This window comes from Vicugna pacos, chromosome 15 (genome assembly GCF_048564905.1).
Source record: "Vicugna pacos chromosome 15, VicPac4, whole genome shotgun sequence".
NCBI lineage: Eukaryota > Metazoa > Chordata > Mammalia > Artiodactyla > Camelidae > Vicugna > Vicugna pacos.
The window spans coordinates 3,844,773-3,868,481 of record NC_133001.1 but is presented as its reverse complement, the minus strand read 5'-3'; the positions used below and the strand labels follow the sequence as shown (position 1 = coordinate 3,868,481).

Below are 23,709 nucleotides of genomic sequence, written 5' to 3'. Positions count from 1 at the left end.
CCCTGCTTCTGCGGAGTGGCCCGTGAGCTGCCCCGACTGCCCCGAGGTGGCCGTGGCTTTGTTGGCTGCTTTGCTTTTGCTGAAGTTGTGAAATGGTGCATCTCTCTCTTTAGGGCGCAGGCTCAGGGTTCCCTGTCTGCAGGGTCCTAGTGCCAGGGACTTGCTGGTTGCTTCATGGGGAGGAAGCCGCAGGAACTGCATAGGCAGTTGAGGAGGACTCCTGCCAGCTCTGGGAGGGTTGCAGTTCCTGCATACAGGGCTGCCTGCGCTCAAGGGCCTGTTGCCTTCCTGCAAAAGCTCCTTCATTGAGGAAAAGGAGTAGCTTTCCTTCCTGGCTCTTGGAGGTCTGGGCCCTGTGGAGGTGGACCTGGCAATTAGTGGGTACTCCTGGGGGGAGGGGGGTACCGTGGGAGGGCGTAGCCCTGTATTCAGATTAGGAGTGGGCTGCAGATATTTCTGGGGATAATGGGGAGCTGGAGAGGTAAGGGAAGTCCATGTAGGGTCTGAGTTCTGTCTGCACGAGACCTGCAAGGCAGGTGCTGGAACAGGACCTGGGAACCAAGGGCTCTGTGTGTGTCTTCTCTGAGTTCCTGGGCACACCTGGCATCCAGCCTTCCGAGCTTCCAGTCCCTGAGTGTCTGCTCCCCTCTCCTTTCCTCACTCCTGGGGGACTCACGTGCACACTTATCCCTTCCCTATTGGTGCCTTTAGAGATGTACACCTTCACCCTAGTTTTAAGAAAATCTGTGTCTTGCTAATTAGCATTGTGTTTCATTTTATCTCTTCGCAACCGAATCAGAATACCCAGCGCCTGTGCAGTTCAGTTCAAGTTCAAGTGTGTGGTCCCTGCTTTCAGACTGCCTGGATTTCAAACCTCTACGAGTGGGATCTGAGAAAGCAAATAGCTGGGTTATCCCAGGATCAAGGTTAAGTGAAAGAGGAAGTCAAGGGCTCCAGGGTTGCCGGGTACCAGTTAGAGCAAGAAACGGTGCAAGAGGGGCTGGTCCTCCTTACCCGTTGCGCCTCGATTCCCGATAATCCGCCGGTTTTCCTGTCATTTCTGAAACGTGCTCCGAGACCGCTGGTAACCTGTTTACCACACAGAGACTTTTCCCTCCTCTCTTCCCATTTTCCTAGACCTTGTAGCAGTATTCAGTACCACTGAGGAGGAAACCAGAAGTCAGGGGCTATCTGTCTTCCGGCTGAGGGAACGTGTGACGAGGGGTGGGGCCCGGCGGTGCTGTTGCAGGGCCGCCTCCCTCCCTGTGCAGCTTAGTCAGATGTGCCCGCGCCGGTGACCGGCCCTGAGGCTTGGGTGAGGCGTCTGGCCTCTGAGACTCAGTTCCGTCGCCTGTGGGACGCAGGTAGTGGGACCGGTGTTGTCCGCATCACAGGTTCACTTTGGAAGGAGGTCGTGAGATGCATGTGTTAGTGGTCACGGTTACAGCTGCCCCGGAGAAGACGCTAAGGACAAGATGATTATCTGTCTGCTAACATGCTCAGTTTCCAATTCTGTTATCAATCATTCTTCCATTCCTCCTGCTAGAAAACGCCCAAGTTTTACTCATTCCTTCACTTCCTCATGCATTCATTCACCCACCCATTTATGCATGAAACATGTGTTTCTACCGTTACCAGCGTCCCCTCTCAGTAATGAGAAGACCATGTCTGTCATTTGTTGAGCACGTACTCTGTGGTAGGCGCTGTGCTAAGTACTCCGGTCTTATTTATTTAATCCTCACAACATCCCTGTGAGGTCGGCTTTACTTCCCCCTTTTTTGTCAGATGGGGTAACTGGAGCTCTGAAAATCCCTCCCCCGGAGTTGATGTGCAGGTGAGGAGCTAGGAGAAGCAGGGCTGTATCCAGGTCTGTCACCTTCAGAGCCCGGACAGGCTCACCGCTGCTTTCCCCGTGTCTGATCCAACGTGGGGCTTTCTCCGGGCTCTTTTGTACTGTCCCTGAATTGGTCCATTTCCTCTTCTCTGTCTCCGTCTCTCTCTCTCATGAACCGGGTTTAGACCGTCCTCACCCCTTGCTCTGTTGCCGCGGCCTCTGTCCTGCGCGTCCCTGTCTTCACCAAGTCGCTCCCGCCTCGGCTCCGTCTCGTTCTCTGCCACCTGCTGATCCTCCTCAAGGAGCTTTCATCATGCCAGTCTCCTGCTCAGGGGGCTCTGGCTCCCCGCTGTTACCGGAGCCAGTTCATCTCTGGCGGGTGTTAAACTCCCTGACTGTCCATACTTACCTTCTGATACAGCTCAGTGTCGATGTGCTAAGTCATTCAAGAAATGTTTGACTCCCTGCACTGAGAGTGATGAGAGCGTGGAGAGGACAGGTTGTGGGCTCTGCTTTGAAAGGCTCCTAGCTTGATAGGAGAACTCATCTAGAATTCTTCACTTCAGCCCAGCCAGTCATCTTTCATTTTCCCCAGGCAAGCAGAGTCCTGTGTCGCTACTCACACCGCGCCCACAGTTTGCAGTGTCGCAGGCCTTCCTGCTCCACAGAGCCACGGAAGCAACTCGTAATTCAAGGCCTAGTCGGGTCCCCCTTTTCTTTCCAGCTCACCTTCCTCTTCTCTGTAATTCCTTGTAATGTTTATTGTCTAGGCATTTTATTTAAGACCTATTTGCCATTTATTATCCGGTGAGGCAGCTCTTTGTACTCCAACAGCCTCTGCACGTGTCACAGAGCACTTTTACGTACGTTCTCTGATTTGAGCCTCACAACGTACGGCAGGTGGTGTTCGCATTTTCACAGGGGAAGAAACGGCCTGCGCGGAGTTAGGTGGCTGCATATGCTTGTGTGGCTAGTGAGTTGTGCTGTGGTTCTTCGATCTGAGCCCTTTTGAACCTTGGAAGGTTGTGTGGCCCCGAAGAAGAGCGCGGCTTTGGGAACCTAGAAGCATGTAACCCAGTGAGCAGACTGGAAAGCCCAGAGGGGTCTGGTTCAGGCTTTGCTTGCGCTTTTGGCTTCACCTCTTGCCTTCTGTGTAGCTTCAGGGAAGTTGCTCAGGTCTCTAAGCCTCAGCTTCTTTGTCAGCACTGGTCCCGGCCTGCCTCTCTGTGGGGTGATGGAGATGTCCAAATCTGAGGATAACGTTACCAGCTCCCTGGCTTTGAGCACTTACTCTGCACTGTCCGAAATGTTTTCCATGGATTATCTCAGCTAATCCTCGCAACAGCTCTCAGAAATGTTCTCTGCTTGTTCCCAACTAACAGGTGAGGAAATTGAGGCCCAGAGATAGGAAGTGACCGGACCGAGTTTATGTAGCTACCATATGCTGAAGCCAGGAATTGAACAGAAGCAGCCCCCGTCTAGAACCGTAACTGTGGTGCTAAACAAGTCTTCTTGAAGGTCCTCTGTAGACTGGAAAGTGCTGTGCTCCTGCGGAAGCCCAGGCTGCAGGGAGCTGCGTGGCCCTGCCCACCCGTGTAATGGGGATAGAGAAGGGAGGGGACAACATGGAGCTTTAGCAGGGGAGGAGAAGAATGGTTTCTTAGGGAGTCTGGCCAGGATTGGAGATGTGGAGAGGGGTTTGGGAGCCGTGTATCTGGCCGTTGGCTATCACTCTACTGTTAGGCTCTCTGGCCTGCCTTAGCAAGAGGGTGGAATGGAGGAAGACCCTGCTCGGCCAGTGAAGCCCAGTGCGGACAAGACAGGTACTTCCAGGCCCAGGGCATCTACATCCACGCTGCGCCCAGTGAAGCCAGAGGTCAGTGCCCTGGACAACCCTGTTGGCTACTTCGGGGCAGGGACCCTGAACTGCTGGCTTACAGCCCATGCTAGATGGGTACATGAGTGCAGTGGTCTGGGTCACAGAGCCCTCTGGAGACCTCTCGCTAGGCTGTATCATCCTATTAAATTAAACATTTTAAATGATAAAAGGAACCCATGGTTATTTTTAAATACATTTTGTGCAATATAGAAAATCAGCTTTTTCATGGTTTCTGTTCAGGAGATGCCTGGGCAGCAAGGCCAGGAGCGCAGGGCGCAGGGGCCAGTGCTGAGGGGGCTGCGGTACGTGACTTGCTGTGTGTGTGGGTGTGACGTTGCCGCCATTGCTGCCCTTCCTTTGCTGTGTATCGGGCAGGGGTCCTGGCTCCTCTGGCCCAGGGTACGATTGAAATCCAGACCCTAGTCACGTGGGTCTGACCCGGAGGCCAGAAGTTAGAAGGGGAGGGAGGAAGGAGAGTGAGATACCCTGTTCTGGCTGAGTGCAGGCCCTGCTTTGAAGTGCCACTTGATGCGTGTGGGTCTGCTGAGGTCTCGGATCCTGGGGGCGGGGGTGGGGGTGGCAGGGATGGTGAGGGCGTGCAGACTAGGGGGACCGCCAGGGCTGTGCTCCCGGCTCTAGGACGGTGGGCCCAGTCCTGCATTCCCTGTCCCTCTTGTCCTGGCCCAGGTGGAGCAGGGGGGCATTAGGACCCAGAGGCCAGCGTGGCTCCTGACAAGTCTAGAGCAGCACTAGCGCAGAGTGAGACTCATCAGCTGGCAGCAGGACTCCTGTGTCTGGGTTCAGGAATCCTCCGGCAGCAGAGGCTCTGGCTGCTCAGCCCCCATCTCTGTCCCCATCCCTCCCCCAGAGGGCCACCCAGTGAGGTCCATGGACTGGGGAGGGCCATGCCTGCCGGCTCCTGTGCTTGTCCATGAGGGCCCGGAGCCCTGACCCTCCTGCCTAGCTTTCTGCCTTTTCTCTCTGTCGCTGGCCACCTGGGGGAGGGGGTGGAGGCCAGGGGAGCAACATGGCCCAGAGCAAGAGGCATGTGTACAGCCGGGTAAGTGGCCCTGATCTGGGAGGGCCCTGGAGAAGGCCTGGGTGCCTGTGGACATTGCTGTGGGGGCTGGGAGACAGGCTGGGGCCACTCGCAGCCCCGCTGGTGCTGGACCGCACAGGCTGCCCTTCCCAGCGCTGGGCCCTCGGTGGTTACTGGCAAGGCCTGACTGCTGACTCTGATCGGAGCTCGGGCCAGAGGTTCCTGCGGGTGGCCAGACCGTCCTGGGGATTCCGAGTGGGGTCGGTGGGCTGGAATGGCCTTGCAGTGAAGCCTTTCTTTCGAGCAGCTTTGTTATGTGTCACTTGCTCTTCCGCTCTTCTGGCCGAGGCTGAATCCGGAGTGTCCACCCAGTGTGTCCACCCGGGTCTGGGAGGCTGGTTAGGGTTAGGAGGTTGGGGAGAGTCTCTGAGTTTGAGGCCAGCCCTGATGTTACGGTCAGTTTCTTTTATTGTCGGGTCCATGAGAGCCACTCTGCTGTCTCAGGTATGATTTGGGGTCCCGGAGCCCCTGGGAATGTTAGCCTCAGCTTCCCAGATGAGCTCTTTGGGGGAGAGCGCTGGGGAGTGACTGGCTCTGGCCAGGTTCCCTTATGTAGCCAAGTGGGGCGCCAGAAGGGAACCCTGTGGCGTCTTCAGGGCCATGCTGTCAATTCATGCCTCATTCACCTGTTTGCAAGGCCCCTGGTTCTTGGAGCTGGTATTGCTAAAAATGGCTTAGGTGTGATTTTCTTCTAAACCCTGGGCCTGTTTGGGACCTAATTTCACGTTGTCCTGTCATCACGGATGTGTCAGAAGCTGAGAGGTTCCCAAGGACAGCGTTCAGTCAGTCCTGCGCTTTGTCCATCCGAGGGGTGATAAGGCATCCGTTTGGACCAGTGGGCGGAGTCTGGGGACAGACCTGAGGTACCTGCCTTACCTGGCCTTCATTTTTGTTTTCATAGCAGCAACCCGAGTGAAGACTCTCCAGAGCTGTGGGTAGAGAGTTGGTAGCACAGGCTCAGGCCGGGAAGAAGGGAGTCAAATGGCTGAGTGGGCTCCCTGAGGCGTCTGGGAGTGTGACGGCAGGGGGGTGGGGGTGGGGAGTCAGCCCAGGTAGGAGTGGTGGTGACCTAAGGGCTAGAAGGGGGGCGGTTGTGTGCCGCTGAAAGGGAGAGGCCTTAGAGAGCCACCTGAGCCTCAGGGAAGACAGGCAGCAGGGGTGAGGGGAGCAGGGTGCTGTGGGGTCGCTCACGGACTCGCCTGGCCCACGAGTCAGGGCACTGTGCTGTGGGGAGCCTGGGCTAAACCACGTCATTTGCTTGAGCAGTTCCCCTCCTGGGGGCGGTGTTCCTGAGGGAGCAGCCATGTGGGGTGACACTTACAGATCAGTGAATTTGATTTATTGTTAAATGTAAGTATAAACTTAAAAAAATTTCTGGCAGATTCCAGAGGAGTCTAGAGAAATTTTAGAACACATCACTGACATTTGTCAAAGGGGAATTTGACCGGGGGGACTTCACCGTGAGAAATGGGGTCCAGGCCAGGGTCCTGACTGGGGCCTTTCTCACCATCAGGATGACACCTCTGACCTGAGGCTTTTAACCCCGCACGTTTGCGTGTCTTTCAGACTCCCAGTGGCAGCAGAATGAGCGCGGAGGCAAGCGCCCGGCCCCTGCGAGTGGGCTCCCGTGTGGAGGTGATTGGAAAAGGCCACCGGGGCACCGTGGCCTATGTTGGAGCCACACTCTTTGCCACTGGCAAATGGGTAGGCGTGATCCTGGATGAAGCAAAGGGCAAGAATGATGGAACTGTCCAAGGCAGAAAGTACTTCACTTGTGATGAAGGACATGGCATCTTTGTGCGCCAGTCCCAGGTACTCACCTCCTTTGTGTGTGTGTGTGTGTGTGTGTGTGTGTGTGTGTGTACACGTGTGCATGAACGCACGTGGGCATGGACCCATGCTCTGTTGCATGCGCAACTGCTGTGCTGGGGCTCTCGAGTCCTGGGTATGAGCTTAAGTCTCTGGGTGGGAGAGTGGGAGGTAGTGGGGGAGGGAAGACTGAGAGCCATCCTTAGGGAGGCTGCCCTGTACCCCAGGCTTGCTTAGGACCTGGGCAGGGGCCCCTGTTCCGTCCACCCATCCGTGATCTGGCTATAGTGAGTCTGTTCTGTGGCCTCAGATCCAGGTGTTTGAAGATGGAGCAGACACTACTTCCCCAGAGACACCCGATTCTTCTGCCTCGAAGGTCCTCAGGAGAGGTGAGCACCACCTACTTGCGTTGCTCCTCACACCCGCGAGTCCCCAGGACTTCTCCCCCGAGCAGGGGCCGCGGTGGATCCTGAGATTTTCCATCAGTGCTGTATGGCCTTGTTACACCCTGCCTGCCCGGCCGCGGTGCTCTGTGCCCCTGTGCCTCAGTGCACACACTTTGTTTCTGTTTGCATTCTGCAGAGGGAGCTGACTCAAACGCAAAGACCAGCAAACCAGTAAGTGGTTGGGGGTGGGCGTGGGGAGCAATAGGGAGAAAGCGGGAAAGGAGGTAGAGGGGAGGGAGACCCCATCCTAGGCAGGGAGAAGCAGTAGGTGAGTAGACGGAGTTAGCCTTCCAGCCTCCATTCTCCCTGCGAAGGACGCTTTCTGGGTGTGAGTTGCAGCCTTAGCGCTAGAGGCGGTAGCAGAGCAAAGCTGTTAGGGCCCAGAAGTTCTGGATCCATTGGAACTGAGGCTCAGGGGCATAAGGAGGCCAGGTCTGACTCTAGTAGTGTCAGCTTCCTGCCTTTTGGTCCCCAAGGCTGCCGGCACCCGAGGGGTGTAGGGTAGGGGGAAGGTAGGGACTGGAGGAGTAAGGCACGCTCGTATTCACAGGTGAATGGAAGGGAGCCGGGCCCTCTGCCACCTGTTGTAGGCTGTGTGCGGAGGGCCCGCTGTAGCTCCCCTCTGCTGCTCTGTCCAGGGTGTGTGAGGTGGGGCTCCAGGCTCTCCAGCTTCCCTGGGCCAGGTAGTGGGCCTCCTGGAAGCTGATCCTTGAGAGACCCCTCTTCTCACTTAACCCTGGACTTGACAGTGACCTGACTCCGCCCACACCTGTGTGTGCCTGAATTGGTCCTAACACCTGTACCCAGCATGTCTGGCCAGCCAGCGCCGTGTGACCTTCACTCTGTTCTCTAACTCTGCCCTTTCCTACTCCTCATGCAGCGGGGACTGAAGGCTAAGAAGGTGGTGTGTTTACTGTTTGTGCCTGGGTGGGTGAGGGCCATGAGCCCCCTCCCCAGCTGTCCTGCATGTCCTTGGGCTGCTGCATGCCTGTGTGTGCGTGTGCGTGCGCCCTTGGGACTGGGGTGGCCAGAGGACATGGCAGCCTGGCTTTTAGAATTCCTTTGAGGGGTGCAGGGTCCTCAGGCTCAGTGTCCAGGCCCAGGTTGCACTGACTGGGGGTGATTCTCACCCGTCCTCACACCCCTGCCCCTGCCTCCGGACTTCTAGTCAGAGATGCCAAGCATTTGACCGGAAACAGCAGCTGCGTGGAGTAGAGCGTTTACTGGGTTGCAGTGGCTTCTCACTTAGCCTGAGCTGAGGGGTAGTGGCAGGGGAGACCGGGGGTTCGGGAGTGGGGGACTTACGAAGTGAGGAGGTTGGGTCAGGAGGCGGGCGGTCAGGGAACAGAGCACAGGGGGAGCAGTCCTGAGTTCAGAAGCCTGCGCTGTGCCTGCCTCGTCCATCCGCTGGGGCTGAGCTGCCCGCCTCCCCTGGCCCGCAGCCTTCCGCCAGCCAGCATCAGAGTGTGGCTCAGCCGTGCCGCTCCTGGGGCTCTGTCCTAAGTCGCTGCCATGACCACTTCTTCACACCAGCCCCTGCCCTGGGGGCTGTCCCCAGGCTGTCCCCCCCGCATGTGCCTGTCTGACCTGTATGCCCTGTGGTGTGTGTATGTTTCTGTGGTTTCCTCATCGCCAGTCTGTTTCTGGCCCTTCTGACCTTGCATGGGGAGCTGCTAGGTTGAGGCAGTGGGGTGGGGAGGAGACGGATTTTGACGTCTGTTTGGTGGCGGGTCCTCACTTGGGAGTCTTGCCTTGGAGGAGACAATATGCTGGGGTCCTGGCTCAGGACGGAACAGGGATGTAAGAAGGAAAATACCGCCCTTAAGGATGCTGGACCCGCTGCGGACACTTGGCTTTTCCCCTTGATTGTTGTCTCCTGGCTGCGGCTCCCATCTTACCGCAGGCCCCCGAAGAGACCAGAGCAGAGAGCTGCAGTCTGGGGTCTGTGGAGGAGTTCTGGCCGCAGTCCCACCTGGCCCTGGGTGGGGCCTGAGCCGTGCCCAAATCTCGGGGTTTTGGCAGCTGCCTGGGGAGATGTGGCAAAGCCCGGCCTAGGCTCCCTTGCTGCGCCTTGGCTCCCGGTGGGTGCAGAGTGCCAGTCAAGTAGTCCAGGCCCCCACTCGGTCTCCCTCCGCAGTGCTTCTCTCACAGGGAGCAGGGAGCTGCACCAGAACAAAAAAAGGGCTTTTAAAGGGGGAGGGCGGGAGAGAAACCAGACGTCTCTGCAAGGTGCACAGCCCTTTCTAGAAGCCCGTTATAGACAGACGCAGCCCTGCCTACAACCAGGGGAGAGTTGGGAGAGGAGCCAGACACTGTCATTAGCGCTGCCGCTGCCCAGATGGAATGTTCCCCAGGGTTTCATATGTGCCCTGCAGAGCTGGTGTCATCACAGGAGGGGTGCTCTGGGCGCCCGCACCTCCTGAGCCACCGTTAGGGTGTTGTCTGTGTGTATGAGACAGAAATGGAGATGATGGGGTTGTGGGCAGAGGGGAGTGAGGGCATGAGAGAGGCTGATGAAGCAGCGAGGCCCGGTGTCCCTGTCCAGTGATACCCCTGGTCCCAGAGAGGTCATCGCAGAAATGGGATGGCCCCCAGCCCAATTTCTTGGAGCAAATTCTTGGGGATGGGGTCTCGGGAAGGGGAGGGAGGAGCCAGAACCAGTTCTTTGGAGGAGGAAGCAGGGCGGGTTCAGGGGAGGACTTTGTCCAGTCATGAGGAGGAGGAGGAGCCAGCAGAGCCTGGCGGTTGCTAGGTGACCGAGGAGCAGTGACTCCACCCACAGTGGAGAAGAGGAGGGTGGGTGCATGACGTCAGGCGGAGCTGGTGCTGCGGCCACTGAGGCTGCCATCAGCCTAAGCTGGCGAACTAGGCCGGGTGCCTGCTGGAGCCTGGCTGTCCCCACCGCACACTTGTGGGGGCTTCTGCATCTGAGCTGCAGCCCTTGGCCAGCGGGGGAGCTGCCGGGCCGGGAAGCTGAGGCTGCATTGTTGGGATTTGATGCACTAATCTCCTGTCTCCGCCGCCTTTCCCTCTGTTCGGTCTCTTTCCCTCCCTCCCTCCCTCCCTCCTTCCCTCCGTCTGTCCTTCCTCTGTTTCCTCTCCTGGCTCTCTTTGGTTTTCTGCAATGATGAGACAGGCACCGACAGCCCGAAAGGTACTCTTGCTCGCTCTGGTCCTGCTGCCGGGTTGGCAGCATGATGGTGGCAGCAGGCTGCTGGGGTGGGGGTGGGGGCTGGTTGCCTTCCTCCGTCTACCTGGTCGGGGGAGGAGGACAGGGATGCAGGTGGGGGCAGGGAGGGGCGTGTGTCGCTGCCGTGCCCCACGCCCTGGGCGTCTGCTCCGTGACCTGCCTCCTTTTGGCTCTGAATCTCTGTTCCGGGCCTTGTACCCAGTGACCTCGCAGGCTTGGTTGGGCTTCACGCATCTTTTGCTGTGAACTGGCTCTGGGAGCGATTCCTGTGAGAGGATCTGGGGAAGCAGGTCCACATGTTCATGCCTCTAGCAGGCATGCCTCACCCGACCGTTGCTAGAATGACCCTTGGTTGCACTGCCAGCATCCCACCCTCGCTGGGGTTTGTACCAAGGGCCTCTGCCTAGAGTAGCTTTTGACACACAGCTATGGAGGGTCACCCAAGGTAGTAGAGGGCGGGGTTAGTCTCCTGGGGAGACCTCGAAGCAGGGCCCAAGGCAAATCTTGTTTTTGCCAGATCTGTGAGACTCTGGGTGGCAAGAACACCATTTGGGTGTTGGAGTTAATCATCTGTTTCCCACTTTGCAGTGACCTGAGGGGTTTCTGGCTTTGGCTCCGGGCAGTGGTTTCCCAGCGCTGCTGCCCGCCCCCACCTCCTTTCTTGCAGGCGGATGGGGTTACTTTGCTGAGCTCTGAGCTTCTGGCTAATGCAATATTCATGGTGCTGACACCTGAGCCCTCTGCCCTGGGCTGGGGACTGCTGTGGGAACTGGTCCTGGGGAGGGGGTTGGGGTGCGGGAGTACAGCCTTGCTCCTCTGCCTCAGGGACTTGATCTCCCTCTGCAGGTTCCTGTCCCTCACTTCTGGGTTCATATCATCCCTCACATCACATGGGATTTCTAGGGAGTCCTCTGTGGAGTCTGGCACTGGAAGAAAGGGGCTGACCTGGGCAGGTCCTTGGGGGTGGCGGGCGGGTGGGGCTCTGGGCTGGAGCGGGAGAAGGTGTTGCAGAAGGCTGGTCTCTGGAGACCTTCTCTGCCAGCTGCTGCCCTTGGTCTCCTGTGGTTCAGCCTAGGAGATGGGGACTTCTGGGGTTTCCAGGGTGTCTGAAGGGGTGAGGTCTGCAAGGGTAGGACAGAAGTGGGGAAAGGAGCCAGTGGGGAATCGGAGTTCTGAGTCCCTGGAGTAGGACCCGGAGATTCACTGGAGGAAGGGGATGGGGTGGGGAGGGAGGGAGCGGGGGGACCGCTAGCCGTGGCCTCATTCCTGTTGCTGCTCCTGCTCTCACTGCTGTCCCTTTTGCTGTCTGTCTGTCTTCCATTGTCCTTTCTTTCCTGACTACTTCTCCTCTGGCTCCTGTTGCCTGTCCAGACCACAACTCGGCGGCCCAAGGTGAGAAAAAGCAGGCCTCTGTACAAGCCACTGCTGAGTGTACACACACATTTTAGGCGTGTGCGTGTGAGTGGGCATGTGTACGGGCAAGTGAAAGTTGGTCACAGTGCATCCTGGCTTGTCTTTTCAGGGGAGTGAGGGGACCGAGGGTAATGACAGGCCCCTCCTGAGAAAATGACTCTTGGCTCTCAGAGGGGGTAGCTTGAATGCAGAAGAGAAATCAGAGTGGTTGTGGTTAATCCAGGCAGGCTTTCTTGAAGAAGGGCATTTTGACCAGCTTTTGGGTGGGTGTTTGGGGGGCAGGGGGATTGGAAGAGAGGTGAAAAAGAACTTGGCTGTGTCAGTGTCAGGGAATAAGGAGGTGGGTGTGTCTGTGAAAGGCTTTGGGTGGCGGGGGGCAGTCTGGCTAGCACGCAGTCTCTGCGTGTCAGCCCAGCTGGAGAGCCTCGAGGCTCAGCCCTGCGAGGAAGAGCGCGGGCAGGCCTGCCTGCTCGGGGCCTCACCCCACGGGGCCGGGGGAGCGTCCTCTGATTAGAGCCCCTGTGTGTTGGGAGAGGGAGGTGACAGGTGGGTTGACTGTACTGACCTTGTTTTGGGGGGAGCCAAGGATTGCAACTTTTACCCTCGCCCTTTTACCTGCAGGCTCCCCTGAGGTAGACCAAGGGAAGGAGAGTCAGCTTCATTTAAAGAGCGGGGAGGGCCTCGCAGGGGTGGGGAGCCTCGCACCCCCACTTGTAGCCCAGCCGTCGTTGGGAACGTGAACGTTAGAGATCAGCCTGTTCTTTCTCTCTGGGAAGGACATTGAGGCACTTTTCCCCCTGGGGGAGGAGGGCACAGGCCCAGAGCAACGATAGGATAGTGTTAAGAAGTCGCTAGAATGATCACAAGTGGGTCACAGAGGGGAGGTCCGGGAGTGAGGGATTCTGCCCCAAGGGGATAGTGCCAGAGCTGGGAGGAACGTGAGGTCACTGCCAAGGGAGGAGCCTTATAATCTTATGTCTCCTTCCATCCCTTCCTCTCCTGCCCCCTCGCCCCGGTCCTGTGTCACTATCTCTGACTGTTTCATTTTCCCTCTGCCCTCCGCTCCCTCTGTTCTCATTGTGCTTTGATACTCTCTGCCTTTATCCTCCTCTGTCTCTTCTCTCACCATATCTCATATTCCGTCTCTCTCTCTTTACCACCCCTGTTCCCTGCTCTTTCTGGTCTGCCCCTACCCTCTCCGATAGCCCACCCGCCCAGCCAGTTCCGGGGCGGCCGGGGCCAGTAGCTCCCTGGGCCCCTCCGGATCAGCATCCGCAGGTGAGCTGAGCAGCAGCGAGCCCAGCACCCCGGCCCAGACCCCGCTCGCGGCCCCCATCATCCCCACGCCGGCCCTCACCTCTCCCGGAGCAGCCCCCCCGCTTCCTTCCCCCTCTAAGGTAAGGACTGGGGTCAGTGTGAAGAAGAACCAAGACACAAAGGGGCCTGTCACCCTGGCAGGAGCTTAGACGTTTCCCAGGGCTGGGGGAGGCCCAGAACTTGGGTCAGAAGGGTGGGGACAGCACATAGGCCTCCCGTCACTGACCAAGCTCCCCTTTCCTCTCTGCCCTTCTCCCACACTTGCCCTGTACACGTTGGGCTTCCCTCAGATGTTCGTATGCCACTTCCATTGACCCTGCGCCTGGAATGACGGCTACATACGTTTCTTTCTGCTCAGCCTCGGTGGGGAAGGTAGGGTGGCTGTGCATAGACCACGGTGTCTCTCCTTTGCAGGAGGAGGAGGGGCTGAGGGCCCAGGTGCGGGACCTGGAGGAGAAACTGGAGACCCTGCGACTGAAACGCGCGGAAGACAAGGCAAAACTAAAAGAGTTGGAGAAACACAAGATCCAGCTGGAGCAGGTGCAAGAATGGAAAAGCAAAATGCAGGAGCAGCAGGCAGACCTGCAGCGGCGCCTCAAGGAGGCGCGGAAGGTGGGGCCTGGGATGAAGGGGGCGTCTGGGGAGGCCCGGGGCCTGGGGAAGCGCGCTGGGAACTGGGCTGGAACCGGAGCCTGGAGTGTCCTGTGAGAAAGGGTGCGTGCTGCGCGCTCGCGCCCCCGCCCACCTCCACCGCTCTTCAGGAAGCCAAGGAGGCGCTGGAGGCCAAGGAACGCTACATGGAGGAGATGGCCGACACTGCGGACGCCATCGAGATGGCCACTCTGGACAAGGAGATGGCCGAAGAGCGGGCCGAGTCCCTGCAGCAGGAGGTGGAGGCGCTGAAGGAGCGTGTGGACGAGCTCACCACCGACTTGGAGATCCTCAAGGCCGAGATTGAAGAGAAGGGTAAGGGCCAGGAGCAGCCGGGCACCAAGTGGCAGGGTCGGAACCTTGTCTGAAAGTGTCGATGGTCTTCCCCAGGCTCAGACGGGGCTGCATCCAGCTATCAGCTCAAGCAGCTCGAGGAGCAGAATGCGCGCCTGAAGGACGCCCTGGTGAGGTAGGGCCCTCTGCTGCTGGGCTCGCCCGGCGGCCTCCAGACGTGTCAGGGCGGCCATCACGCGGGGGCTCTGACGCACGCCCTCTTCTTGTCTCTCCACTTTCCCCCAGGATGCGGGATCTTTCTTCCTCAGAGAAGCAGGAGCATGTGAAACTCCAGAAGCTCATGGAGAAGAAGAACCAAGAGCTGGAAGCTGTGAGGCAGCAGCGGGAGCGGCTGCAGGAGGAGCTGACCCAGGCGGAGAGCACCATCGACGAGCTCAAGGAGCAGGTCTGGGGGCCCAGCGCCTTGCCCGGGGCGCCCCTGCCGACCCCCCGCTGGCCTGGGGCCCCCCGCCGACCCCCCTGCTGGCGCCACCTCTGGGTGCTGTCTGGGCCCCTTTCAGCAGCCTCCTCCCCGCCCCCTCCCGGTTACGCAGGTGGACGCCGCTCTGGGTGCTGAGGAGATGGTGGAGATGCTGACGGACCGGAACCTGAATCTGGAGGAGAAAGTGCGGGAACTGAGGGAGACCGTGGGCGACTTGGTGAGAGAACAGCAGCCCCCTGACCTCTGACCCTGGGGGGTTGGGAGGGGCTTGCTGAGGGATGGACTGACCTGTGACCCTGACCTTGGAGCAGGGCATGTGGTGAGTGAACCCGCCCAGGCCTGTGCCCTCCCCCCGACTTTCCTTCCCCCCGCCTCGCGGCCTCCCAGGAAGCGATGAACGAGATGAACGACGAGCTGCAGGAGAATGCGCGCGAGACGGAGCTGGAGCTGCGGGAGCAGCTGGACATGGCGGGCGCGCGGGTCCGGGAGGCCCAGAAGCGGGTGGAGGCGGCCCAGGAGACGGTGGCAGACTATCAGCAAACCATCAAGAAGTACCGCCAGCTGACCGCCCACCTGCAGGTGCCTGGTGCCCCCTGCGCGCTGCCCGCGGCCGTCCCGGGCGCCTGGGGAGCCGGCCGTGCCTCACCGTCTGTCCCGCCCCAGGACGTGAACCGCGAGCTGACGAGCCAGCAGGAGGCGTCTGCGGAGAGGCAGCAGCAGCCGCCGCCGGAGACTTTTGACTTCAAGATCAAGTTTGCTGAGACGAAGGCCCACGCCAAGGTCAGGGGAGGGGGTGGCCGGAGACGGCTGAGTGCCGGGGCGCCAGCCCGGGCGCGGCTGTGCGCTGACTTGGCCGGGGTTTCTGGGCTTCAGGTTCCTGGGTGGGGGGGGGTTGGAAGCCTCCTGGCCTGGGCTTGTCCCAGAAGCAGGGCACGGGGTGGAGCACGGCATGGCGGTTACGAGGTTCTCTCGAGCCTGGCCGAGAGCCCACCTCTTTGTCTGCCTCACAGGCAATTGAGATGGAATTGAGGCAGATGGAGGTGGCCCAGGCCAACCGGCACACGTCCCTGCTGACAGCCTTCATGCCCGACAGCTTCCTTCGGCCAGGCGGGGACCACGACTGCGTCCTGGTGCTGCTGCTCATTCCTCGTCTCGTTTGCAAGGTACAGTCTGTCCATCACATGCTCCTCTGGAGTCTGTCGACCTTGCTCTGAACCGGGCCTTGTGGATGCCAAGGAAAGGCAGCAGGCAGCGCTCCCGCTCACAGAGTTCGCGATGCAGGGAGGAGCACAGTCAGCAGGGGCCCAGGCAGACGTTTCTTACGCGTGGCGGGTGACGGCGGGGAGGCGGCTGCTTTGAGAGAACACAGCTGGGGATCTGACTTACATAGAGGGATGTCACTGAAGGGATAACGCTTGAGGTGAGACCCAGAAGATGGCTACGAGTTAGTGGGGAGATAATTGTTAGGAGAACGTTCTAGGGAGAAGGGCAGCAGGAGCAGCAGCCTGAAGGCTTGGGAAGGAGCTTGATCCCACTGGTCCTGCTACCCGTCCATCCCCACATCCCAGATCCCCAGGACCACCGGTGACCACGTCAGTACCCTCTCCCCGTGTACGGCTCCTTGCCCGTCTGAGAACTGTCTCTGCTTTCTCCCTCACGTCTCCGTGCCCCGCGCGTAGTTGCTCAGCTCCGTGTATTCCTAAGTCTGCGTTCTCCGTTCTCTGCCCTGAGCCCCAGGTCTCTGGTGCTTCCTCCCACAGGCAGAGCTGATCCGGAAGCAGGCTCAGGAGAAGTTTGAACTAAGTGAGAACTGTTCAGAGCGGCCAGGGCTTCGAGGGGCTGCGGGGGAGCAGCTCAGCTTTGCTGCGGGGCTGGTGTACTCGCTGAGTTTGCTGCAGGCCACCCTGCACCGTTACGAGCAGTAAGTGACCCCCGAGCCCTACGCCAGGGCCACGGGCCCGGGACTGGCTGGAACTGACATTGCCTGGGAGACCCTGGCCTCACCGGGCCCTCTGCTGGTCTCCAGTGCCCTCTCTCAGTGCCACGTGGACGTGTATAAGAAGGTGGGCAGCCTCTACCCCGAGATGAGTGCCCACGAGCGCTCCTTGGATTTCCTCATCGAGCTGCTGCACAAGGATCAGCTGGATGAGACTGTCAATGTGGAGCCTCTCACCAAGGCCATCAAGTACTACCAGGTCTGGGGCGAGAACCCCGGCTTGGCCCGGGAGGAAGGGAGGGTTTCTTCTGCTGGGCACCCTTGCTCTCTCGTACCCTTGGAGTCCCAGGATACCTGGGGCTCAAATTGCAGTTTGGGAAGAATTCTCCATTCTTCTAAGGCCTGAAGGCCGTCTGCTTCTTTGTCATCCGTCTTCAGCATCTGTACAGCGTCCACCTTGCCGATCAGCCTGAGGACAGCACCATGCAGCTGGCCGACCACATCAAGGTGAGGTGTCCGGGCCGGCGGCTGAGCCCCTTAGAGAGACCAGAAACGGAAGACATCAGATCAGGCCCTTAAGGGGTGTCACGTAAGACTGGGTCAGGGTCACTAAGGCCAGATCAGGGAAGCCAGAGGGCCCACTATGTACAGGGGTCAGCCGAGGGCGGAGACTCCTTAGAGGTGGTGATGGGGCAGAGGGCCTCCTGCTGAGGGCTGAGCGCCGTGCCTCCGTCCTCACAGTTCACGCAGAGCGCCCTGGACTGCATGAGCGTGGAGGCGGGCCGGCTGCGCGCCTTCTTGCAGGTGAGAGCACAGCTGGGTCTGCGTGGGCTCCTCTTCCTTCTCGGTCCCCACCTCCTCACCCTCAGCCCCCATGCTGACTTGGTTCCCCGTGCATTTCCTACTCCCTGACCAGGGTGGGCAGGAGGCTTCAGACATTGCCCTCCTGCTCCGGGACCTGGAAACATCGTGCAGCGACATCCGCCAGTTCTGCAAGAAGATCCGAAGGCGAATGCCAGGGACGGATGCTCCCGGGATCCCAGCTGCACTAGCCTTCGGCCCACAGGTTTAGGGCTGGGAGAGGGAACGGGAAGGAAGCTGAGTAGAACCAGGAGGGGCCTGGCATGGCAAGATCGGGCTCTGGTTGGGGGACAAGCATGGTTTTGAGAGAGCTGGGGGCTGTGGAGCTGGGCCCAGGGTGGGCTCCTGACTCTGACCGGTTGCACAGGTGTCTGACACCCTCCTGGACTGCAGGAAGCACTTGACGTGGGTGGTGGCTGTGCTGCAGGAGGTGGCAGCTGCTGCCGCCCAGCTCGTCGCCCCGCTGGCGGAGAATGAGGGACTGCCTGTGGCTGCCCTGGAGGAGCTGGCTTTCAAAGCAAACGAGCAGGTGGGCCGGGATGGCTGGGCTGAAGGTGGTGCTGGGGGAGTCAGCTGGGCCCCCTGTGTGGAGTTCTCCCTGTTGCCGTGGGCTCCTACAGATCTACGGGGCCCCCTCCAGCAGCCCCCATGAGTGTCTGCGCCAGTCGTGCAGCATCCTCATCAGCACCATGAACAAGGTGGCCACAGCCATGCAGGAGGGAGAGTACGACGCAGAGCGGCCCCCTAGCAAGGTGGGTGGGGAGCCCCTTGGAGGCCTCCGGGGCCTGGAGGAGCTGGGCTGCCAGAGCTACTGCTGTTACGGGAGGGCTGGAGGCCGAGGGAAGGGATTTGGAGAGAGCGAGGAGATTTCCCTGTGACCGGATCGCTAAAAGGAGCACCCTGGTGACCTTCTCTCCCCGCCCCGCCCTCTGCCCTGACCCTGACCCTTAGCCTCCCCCTGTTGAGCTGCGGGCGGCAGCCCTTCGTGCGGAGATCACAGACGCTGAAGGCCTGGGCTTGAAGCTTGAAGATCGAGAGACAGTTATCAAGGAGCTGAAGAAGTCACTCAAGATCAAGGTGAGGGCAGGGAAGGCTCAGGACCTGGGGGGCCAGGAAGTACTGTGGGGCACAGGGCAGCCGTGGTGTTGGCTGAGGGGGGGCGTGGTGCCTGTGGTCAGTGGGAGTTCTTGCGGGGCCTGAGGGGGCCTGCTGGATCATGGTCTAGCTGGGTCCCTGGGGGGCCGTGGGGGTGTAAGGGGACTAGACGCGCTCTGCCCTCGTCCAGGGGGAGGAGCTCAGTGAGGCCAACGTGCGGCTGAGCCTCCTGGAGAAGAAGCTGGACAGCGCGGCCAAGGATGCAGACGAGCGCATCGAGAAGGTCCAGACCCGGCTGGAGGAGACCCAGGCGCTGCTGCGGAAGAAGGAGAAGTCAGGCACCTCCCCCGGGCCCTGCTCACTCCTGCCCTCCCTCCTGCGGCAGCTCTCTGCCCCCCAACCCAGGCCCCCCCGTAGTGAGACTCCCCCAGGGGCACAGCCCCATGGTGTGGTCCCAGTCTGAGCCTCTTCTGCCCCTGGCTCCTCGCCGGCAGGGCCGCTCCCGGGACCCGCCGGGACTGAGGAGTGGGGATGGGCCCTGGGGAAGGGGCTCTGCCCAAGCCCAGCTTCTCCTTCACAGAGAGTTTGAGGAGACGATGGACGCCCTTCAGGCTGACATCGACCAGCTGGAGGCAGAGAAAGCAGAGTTAAAGCAGCGGCTGAACAGCCAGTCCAAGCGCACGATCGAGGGGCTCCGGGGGCCCCCTCCCTCGGGTATTGCCACCCTGGTCTCTGACATTGCTGGGGGTGAGTGCAGTGGGGCCGGCCCAGAGGAACCTGAAAGGCCTCCCTCCCGCCCTTGGTCGCTGTTTGACTTCTGCCCCCTCTTACCCGCCTGGACGTTCAGCTGGGAACGTGCTTGCCCGGTGTCACTCCGTGGCAGCTTTCACCAAGTACTTACTTCTCCTGAGATGTGTGGCGTTGTCTGACCAAGTGGGGGCAGTGAGCCATCACCGAGTTGTCTGTGAAGCTCAGAGTTACAGCATCAGTTAGACGCTGGTAGATGTCCCTTCTGGTTCTGCGGTCTGGCCTTTCTGTCCCAGCCGTGACTTACGAGGGCCACCGGCCTGCAGCAGGCAGGGCTCGTGGCCGTGGCGCCCAGCAGGGCCCGGTGCTCGCCCCTCGTTCCTCCTGTGCGTGGCCATTACGTTTTCCCCGCTGAGTCCACGTGGCTTCACCCTGTGGTGTGGTTGTCCCTTCCGTTGCTGAATTCGCCCAGTGTCACCTGGGGCTTGTGTTCTGACCTTTGCCTGGTCTCTTTGTGTGGCCAAGGCTCCTTACTTGGAGTTTTTCTGGCCTCCAGGCCTCATCTCCCCAGCTTCCTGACCAAGGTCACGGTCATCGCCATCCTCGTTCCCATCTACTGTGTAGTTTGCTTTTGTTCTGTCTTCCGCTTCTTGCTTGCCCTCCTCACCTCCAGCAGACAAACTCATTGTAGTGGAATTAAGCCCTCAGGATCTCTAGATCCCCCTGCTGGGCCTCTCCTGTCAGCTGGCCTCACCTAGGGTCTGGTCCTCACTCGGAGGCCCCATCACTGGTGCTGCTTGATACCGGAGGCCACCAAGTGTCTTCTTGACTGTACAGTCTTCATGGTGCAGATGTGTCCATGTTCCTTGGGAGAGGAGTCTCCAGAATTACCACATAGTGTTGTTGTAGCATGAGTTCTTTAAACAAATATTGGTTCTTAATCTATGAAACTTCCCACCAAAAAAAAAATGGTGACTTTTGCCTCAGAGCAGTGGGGGACCTGAGGGACAGGGAATGTGTCTGCATCTTCAACGTAAGTTTTGCCGCTAGGGAGCACCGAGGGTCTCGGGAGCTTTCCGTCTGCCTTTCTTGGAGATGGAGTATGAGGCAGGAACGGCCTCATGCCCCACGTGCTTCCTCCAGCGCACACTCCTGCGGCCACTCTTCCTCGCACCCCGTCTCGTGGCCTCGCTCCCCTTTCTGTCTTTCACACGCTCTTTCCCCCGAGAGAGGCAGGGTCTTGCTAGAGAAGGTGTGGTGATCAGGAGAAGGGTTTTCCCGCACGCCCGGGATTCCTCTGGTGTGTCCCCCTCACCCCCAGATCATCTAATTCCTCTCTGCTCTTTTCCTGCTCCCCGTGGGCTGTCCTGAGCACAGAAGAGCAGCAGCGAGGTAGAGACCCATCCTGGCTGGGGGTGAACAGGGCTGGTGGGAGTCGGGGCTGGGGGCGCAGGGTGAGACTTGCCCCTTGGGAGCAATCAGGACTGGAGGTAGGAGGGGATGATTGCGGGTGGAGGCCGTCTTCAGCCCTCTCCACCTGAGCTGATGACATTTGCTGTGGTCCCCAAAGGCGGTGCCCCCGGACAGGCTCCGGCGTCTGCGCCAGGCCCAGGGCTGGTGAAGGACTCGCCGCTGCTGCTTCAGCAGATCTCTGCCATGAGACTGCACATCTCCCAGCTGCAGCGCGAGAACAGCGTCCTCAAGGTGAGCGGGTCCTGGGGAGGACGGGTCGAGGTGGCGTATAGCTGCCTCACTGATGACAGGGGGCAGGGCCTGCCCCTCTCACCGCCACCCCTCTTGCCTCGTCCCCTCCTTCACAGGGAGCCCAGATGAAGGCGTCCTTAGCAGCCCTGCCCCCTCTGCATGCGGCGAAGCTCTCCCTCCCACCCCACGAGGGCCCTGGCAGTGAGCTAGCCTCTGGAGCGCTGTACCGCAAGACCACCCAGCTGCTGGAGACGTTGAATCAGCTGAGCACGCACACCCGTGTGGTGGACATCACCCGCGCCAGCCCTGGTATGGACCTGCCAGCTCCTGGGATGAACCACAGATCCCCGCCTTGCCCCAGAGATGTAGTCCCTGCCCGGGCAGTTCTCACGCCGGGAGGCTCCTCCAGCACTGCTCCGTGGCCTCTGTGTTCAGTTTGCTCGGCTCACCTGCTCTCTTCCGTGTCTGCCCCGTTGGAGGGTCCAGCATTTGCACTCTTGACCCTTAGCCCAGCTCGGCTGCCTGCCTGGGCCTTGGTGGCCTCACTAGCCTGCTCTCCCCACAGCTGCCAAAAGCCCATCGGCCCAGCTCCTGGAGCAGGTGGCTCAGCTCAAGGCCCTAAGTGACACCGTCGAGAAGCTCAAGGTCAGTTTGGACCCCGCCCTTTCTCACCCTGCGGTGCTCATTTCAGAGCGCTCGCTGAGGGGCCCTGGGCACACTCACTCCCACAGGAGGTGCCGGGGTTCCTGGAGCCCAGCCCTGTGCTCGACGGCCCGCTGGGGAGGGGTGGCAGGGAAGGCGGGGTTCCTGCCTTGGGAGCTCACTCTCGGTACAGATTCTCATCAGCAAGACAGGTTGAGCGTGTGGTTCAGGTGCCGCTTCTGTCGGAGCTGAGGTCACTGCGGGGTAGGATGGTCGGGGTGGCTTCCCAGAAGCTGCAGAGCCTGAGTTGGGCCTTGAAGGATCCGTAAAGTAAGGATGTTGGGTAGCGGTGGGGTTGGAGTTGAGAGCAAAAGTGTGGTGATGAAGAGGAGTGGGTCCCTGCTTCCTTGGTCTGAGTGTTCCTGTGAAACCACACTGGGCTAGCCGGTCGGGTCCCCTGAATGAAGCCTCTTCCCCTCCTCCACCAGGATGAGGTCCTTAAGGAGACCGTATCTCAGCGCCCCGGAGCCACGGTCCCCACTGACTTTGCCACCTTCCCCTCATCAGCCTTCCTCAGGGTAAGGGGGAGCGCGGGGAGGAGGGTGGGCAGTATGGAGGGCTCAGGTGGGTCCTTCCCCTCTCCCCAGAATTTGAAGAGGCCCCTGGGGTCTCAGGTCCAACAACTGCACATCTGAGTTACCTCGCCCAGCCTTACTTGGAAGCAACTTAAGAGTGCTTGCAAGGCTTCCAAAGATTCCAACATTTTCACAAACATCTTCTATGACTTTCAATATCAGGATGGGCTGAAAACTCCCTTGTCAGGCTGTGTAGCCCAGTTCTGATTTGGAAAAAAACGTGGTTGTCATAACCGAGGAGCCTCAAAGCCTCAGGTCCTGAGAGGCTGCCTCGGTCTCAGTGCTCAGGACCGTGTCAGGGGCACACGGCACAAGTGAGCCCCTGACCTGGGGCCTCTTCCTCCCCCAACCCCCAGGCCAAGGAGGAGCAGCAGGACGACACTGTGTACGTGGGCAAAGTGACCTTCTCGTGCGCGGCTGGCCTTGGGCAGCGGCACCGGCTGGTGCTCACCCAGGAGCAGCTACACCAGCTTCACAGTCGCCTCATCTCCTAAGTGCTCCTTGCCCCGCGGTCCCCTTCTCCCCTCAGCCCTCCTGGGGCCGCTCTGCCTGCCGCACAGCCCCCTCGGCCAGCCCCCAGGTGTGGAGAGCTCTTCCTGCCCCGGTCAGCCTCACCCCACCTGTCAGTGTCCCGCCCCGGCCCCTTGACGTGGGTTCCCCTATTTCCATTCCCCGGCCTCTGCCAAAACCCGCTGTTTAGCTGCTTCCTCCTTCCTGAGGAGCCTCAGGGGCCGTGGGGGGCAGGCTGAGACCCCACCACAAAGGTTGTGTGAGGTCCCCCTAATAAAGGACTTCACGCCTTGATCGAGGCCTCCTCTGCTTCAGTGCTTTCTTTGTGGTGTTGGGAGTGGGTCATGGGCCATTGGACTCGGAGCAGGAGTGGAGGACAGGGGATGCGAGGAGGCTTGGCTGTGCCAGACGGGAAGGCAGTGATCCGTGGAATGCTGTGTCCCTCAAATTCACATGCAGTAAGTTTCTCTGAGCAAGGGGGCAGGGGCTAGACCGGGCGCTCGGCACCTGAGTTCATTTACGGAGGTAGGAGGTTTCAGGAGTGTGTAGCCTCCGCCAGGCCTGCCTCTGCTTCCTGGACCTTCCACTGGCCTTCAAGCCAGCATTTGGAGCTGGGCTATTGGTACGATCACCTCTCCAGCCAGCTTTCTGATGCGCTGGCCACGGTCTCCCCGTAAGACCCGGGACCTCTCAGAGAGAACATTACAGATGAGTAAGAGCAAAGAGAAGTTACAAACGCTGCTCCCAAGTCCCCCTACAAATGAGTGTCACCTGAGGAGCCCCTTTGAAAAAACTCACAGCCTTTTGGGCATTGGCCCAGATCTGCTGGAATCACTTGTACATTTGAGGCCAGTGAGCAGCACCCTGACCCGGTTAGTGCAGTGGGCTGGCTCCTTGACACGCTGTTTTATCCCTCTCTTGGGGAGACCCTGTCCAGGCCGCCGGCGGTCTCTGATCCAGTTGGAGGAAAAGACCCTTCGTGCTTCGGAGCAGCTCCAGCTGGGTCAGGGCCTCGGCTTGTGGGCTTCCTCTCTGGAGGGAAAGGAGCAGACGGGACAGGGAGGCTCCAGGTTGGGGGCCCAGGGCACAGGCAGTGCTGGGCACGGTTCCCAGGCGGAGCCCGCTCCGGGAAGGTCGGTGAATTACGGTGCTTGATACCTGCTCTG

At 59.8% G+C, this 23,709-nt stretch overlaps 1 protein-coding gene across 5 annotated transcripts in view; it reads left to right on the top strand.

The window, feature by feature from the left end:
• The window catches only part of LOC116283566 (dynactin subunit 1-like), a 28,781-nt gene extending 5,944 nt beyond the window's left edge, over positions 1 to 22,837 (top strand). For 4 of the 5 annotated variants that reach the window (XM_072937490.1, XM_072937492.1, XM_072937491.1 and 1 more), the window contains 27 exons: positions 6,379 to 6,624; positions 6,932 to 7,010; positions 7,204 to 7,238; positions 12,876 to 13,067; positions 13,402 to 13,599; positions 13,749 to 13,953; positions 14,029 to 14,107; positions 14,218 to 14,377; positions 14,526 to 14,630; positions 14,801 to 14,992; positions 15,077 to 15,193; positions 15,424 to 15,576; positions 16,174 to 16,334; positions 16,440 to 16,608; positions 16,788 to 16,856; positions 17,091 to 17,153; positions 17,266 to 17,415; positions 17,578 to 17,739; positions 17,831 to 17,962; positions 18,162 to 18,287; positions 18,496 to 18,638; positions 18,886 to 19,052; positions 20,623 to 20,756; positions 20,873 to 21,065; positions 21,322 to 21,401; positions 21,887 to 21,976; positions 22,390 to 22,837. In XM_072937490.1, the coding sequence (XP_072793591.1) occupies positions 6,397 to 6,624; positions 6,932 to 7,010; positions 7,204 to 7,238; positions 12,876 to 13,067; positions 13,402 to 13,599; positions 13,749 to 13,953; positions 14,029 to 14,107; positions 14,218 to 14,377; positions 14,526 to 14,630; positions 14,801 to 14,992; positions 15,077 to 15,193; positions 15,424 to 15,576; positions 16,174 to 16,334; positions 16,440 to 16,608; positions 16,788 to 16,856; positions 17,091 to 17,153; positions 17,266 to 17,415; positions 17,578 to 17,739; positions 17,831 to 17,962; positions 18,162 to 18,287; positions 18,496 to 18,638; positions 18,886 to 19,052; positions 20,623 to 20,756; positions 20,873 to 21,065; positions 21,322 to 21,401; positions 21,887 to 21,976; positions 22,390 to 22,527 (3,720 nt within the window). In that variant the 5' untranslated portion in view covers positions 6,379 to 6,396 and the 3' untranslated portion in view covers positions 22,528 to 22,837. The remainder of the gene's footprint in view (positions 1 to 6,378; positions 6,625 to 6,931; positions 7,011 to 7,203; positions 7,239 to 12,875; positions 13,068 to 13,401; positions 13,600 to 13,748; positions 13,954 to 14,028; positions 14,108 to 14,217; positions 14,378 to 14,525; positions 14,631 to 14,800; positions 14,993 to 15,076; positions 15,194 to 15,423; positions 15,577 to 16,173; positions 16,335 to 16,439; positions 16,609 to 16,787; positions 16,857 to 17,090; positions 17,154 to 17,265; positions 17,416 to 17,577; positions 17,740 to 17,830; positions 17,963 to 18,161; positions 18,288 to 18,495; positions 18,639 to 18,885; positions 19,053 to 20,622; positions 20,757 to 20,872; positions 21,066 to 21,321; positions 21,402 to 21,886; positions 21,977 to 22,389) is intronic. The other variant, XM_072937494.1, reaches the window with a different exon arrangement.
• Positions 22,838 to 23,709: the final 872 nt, after the last annotated feature.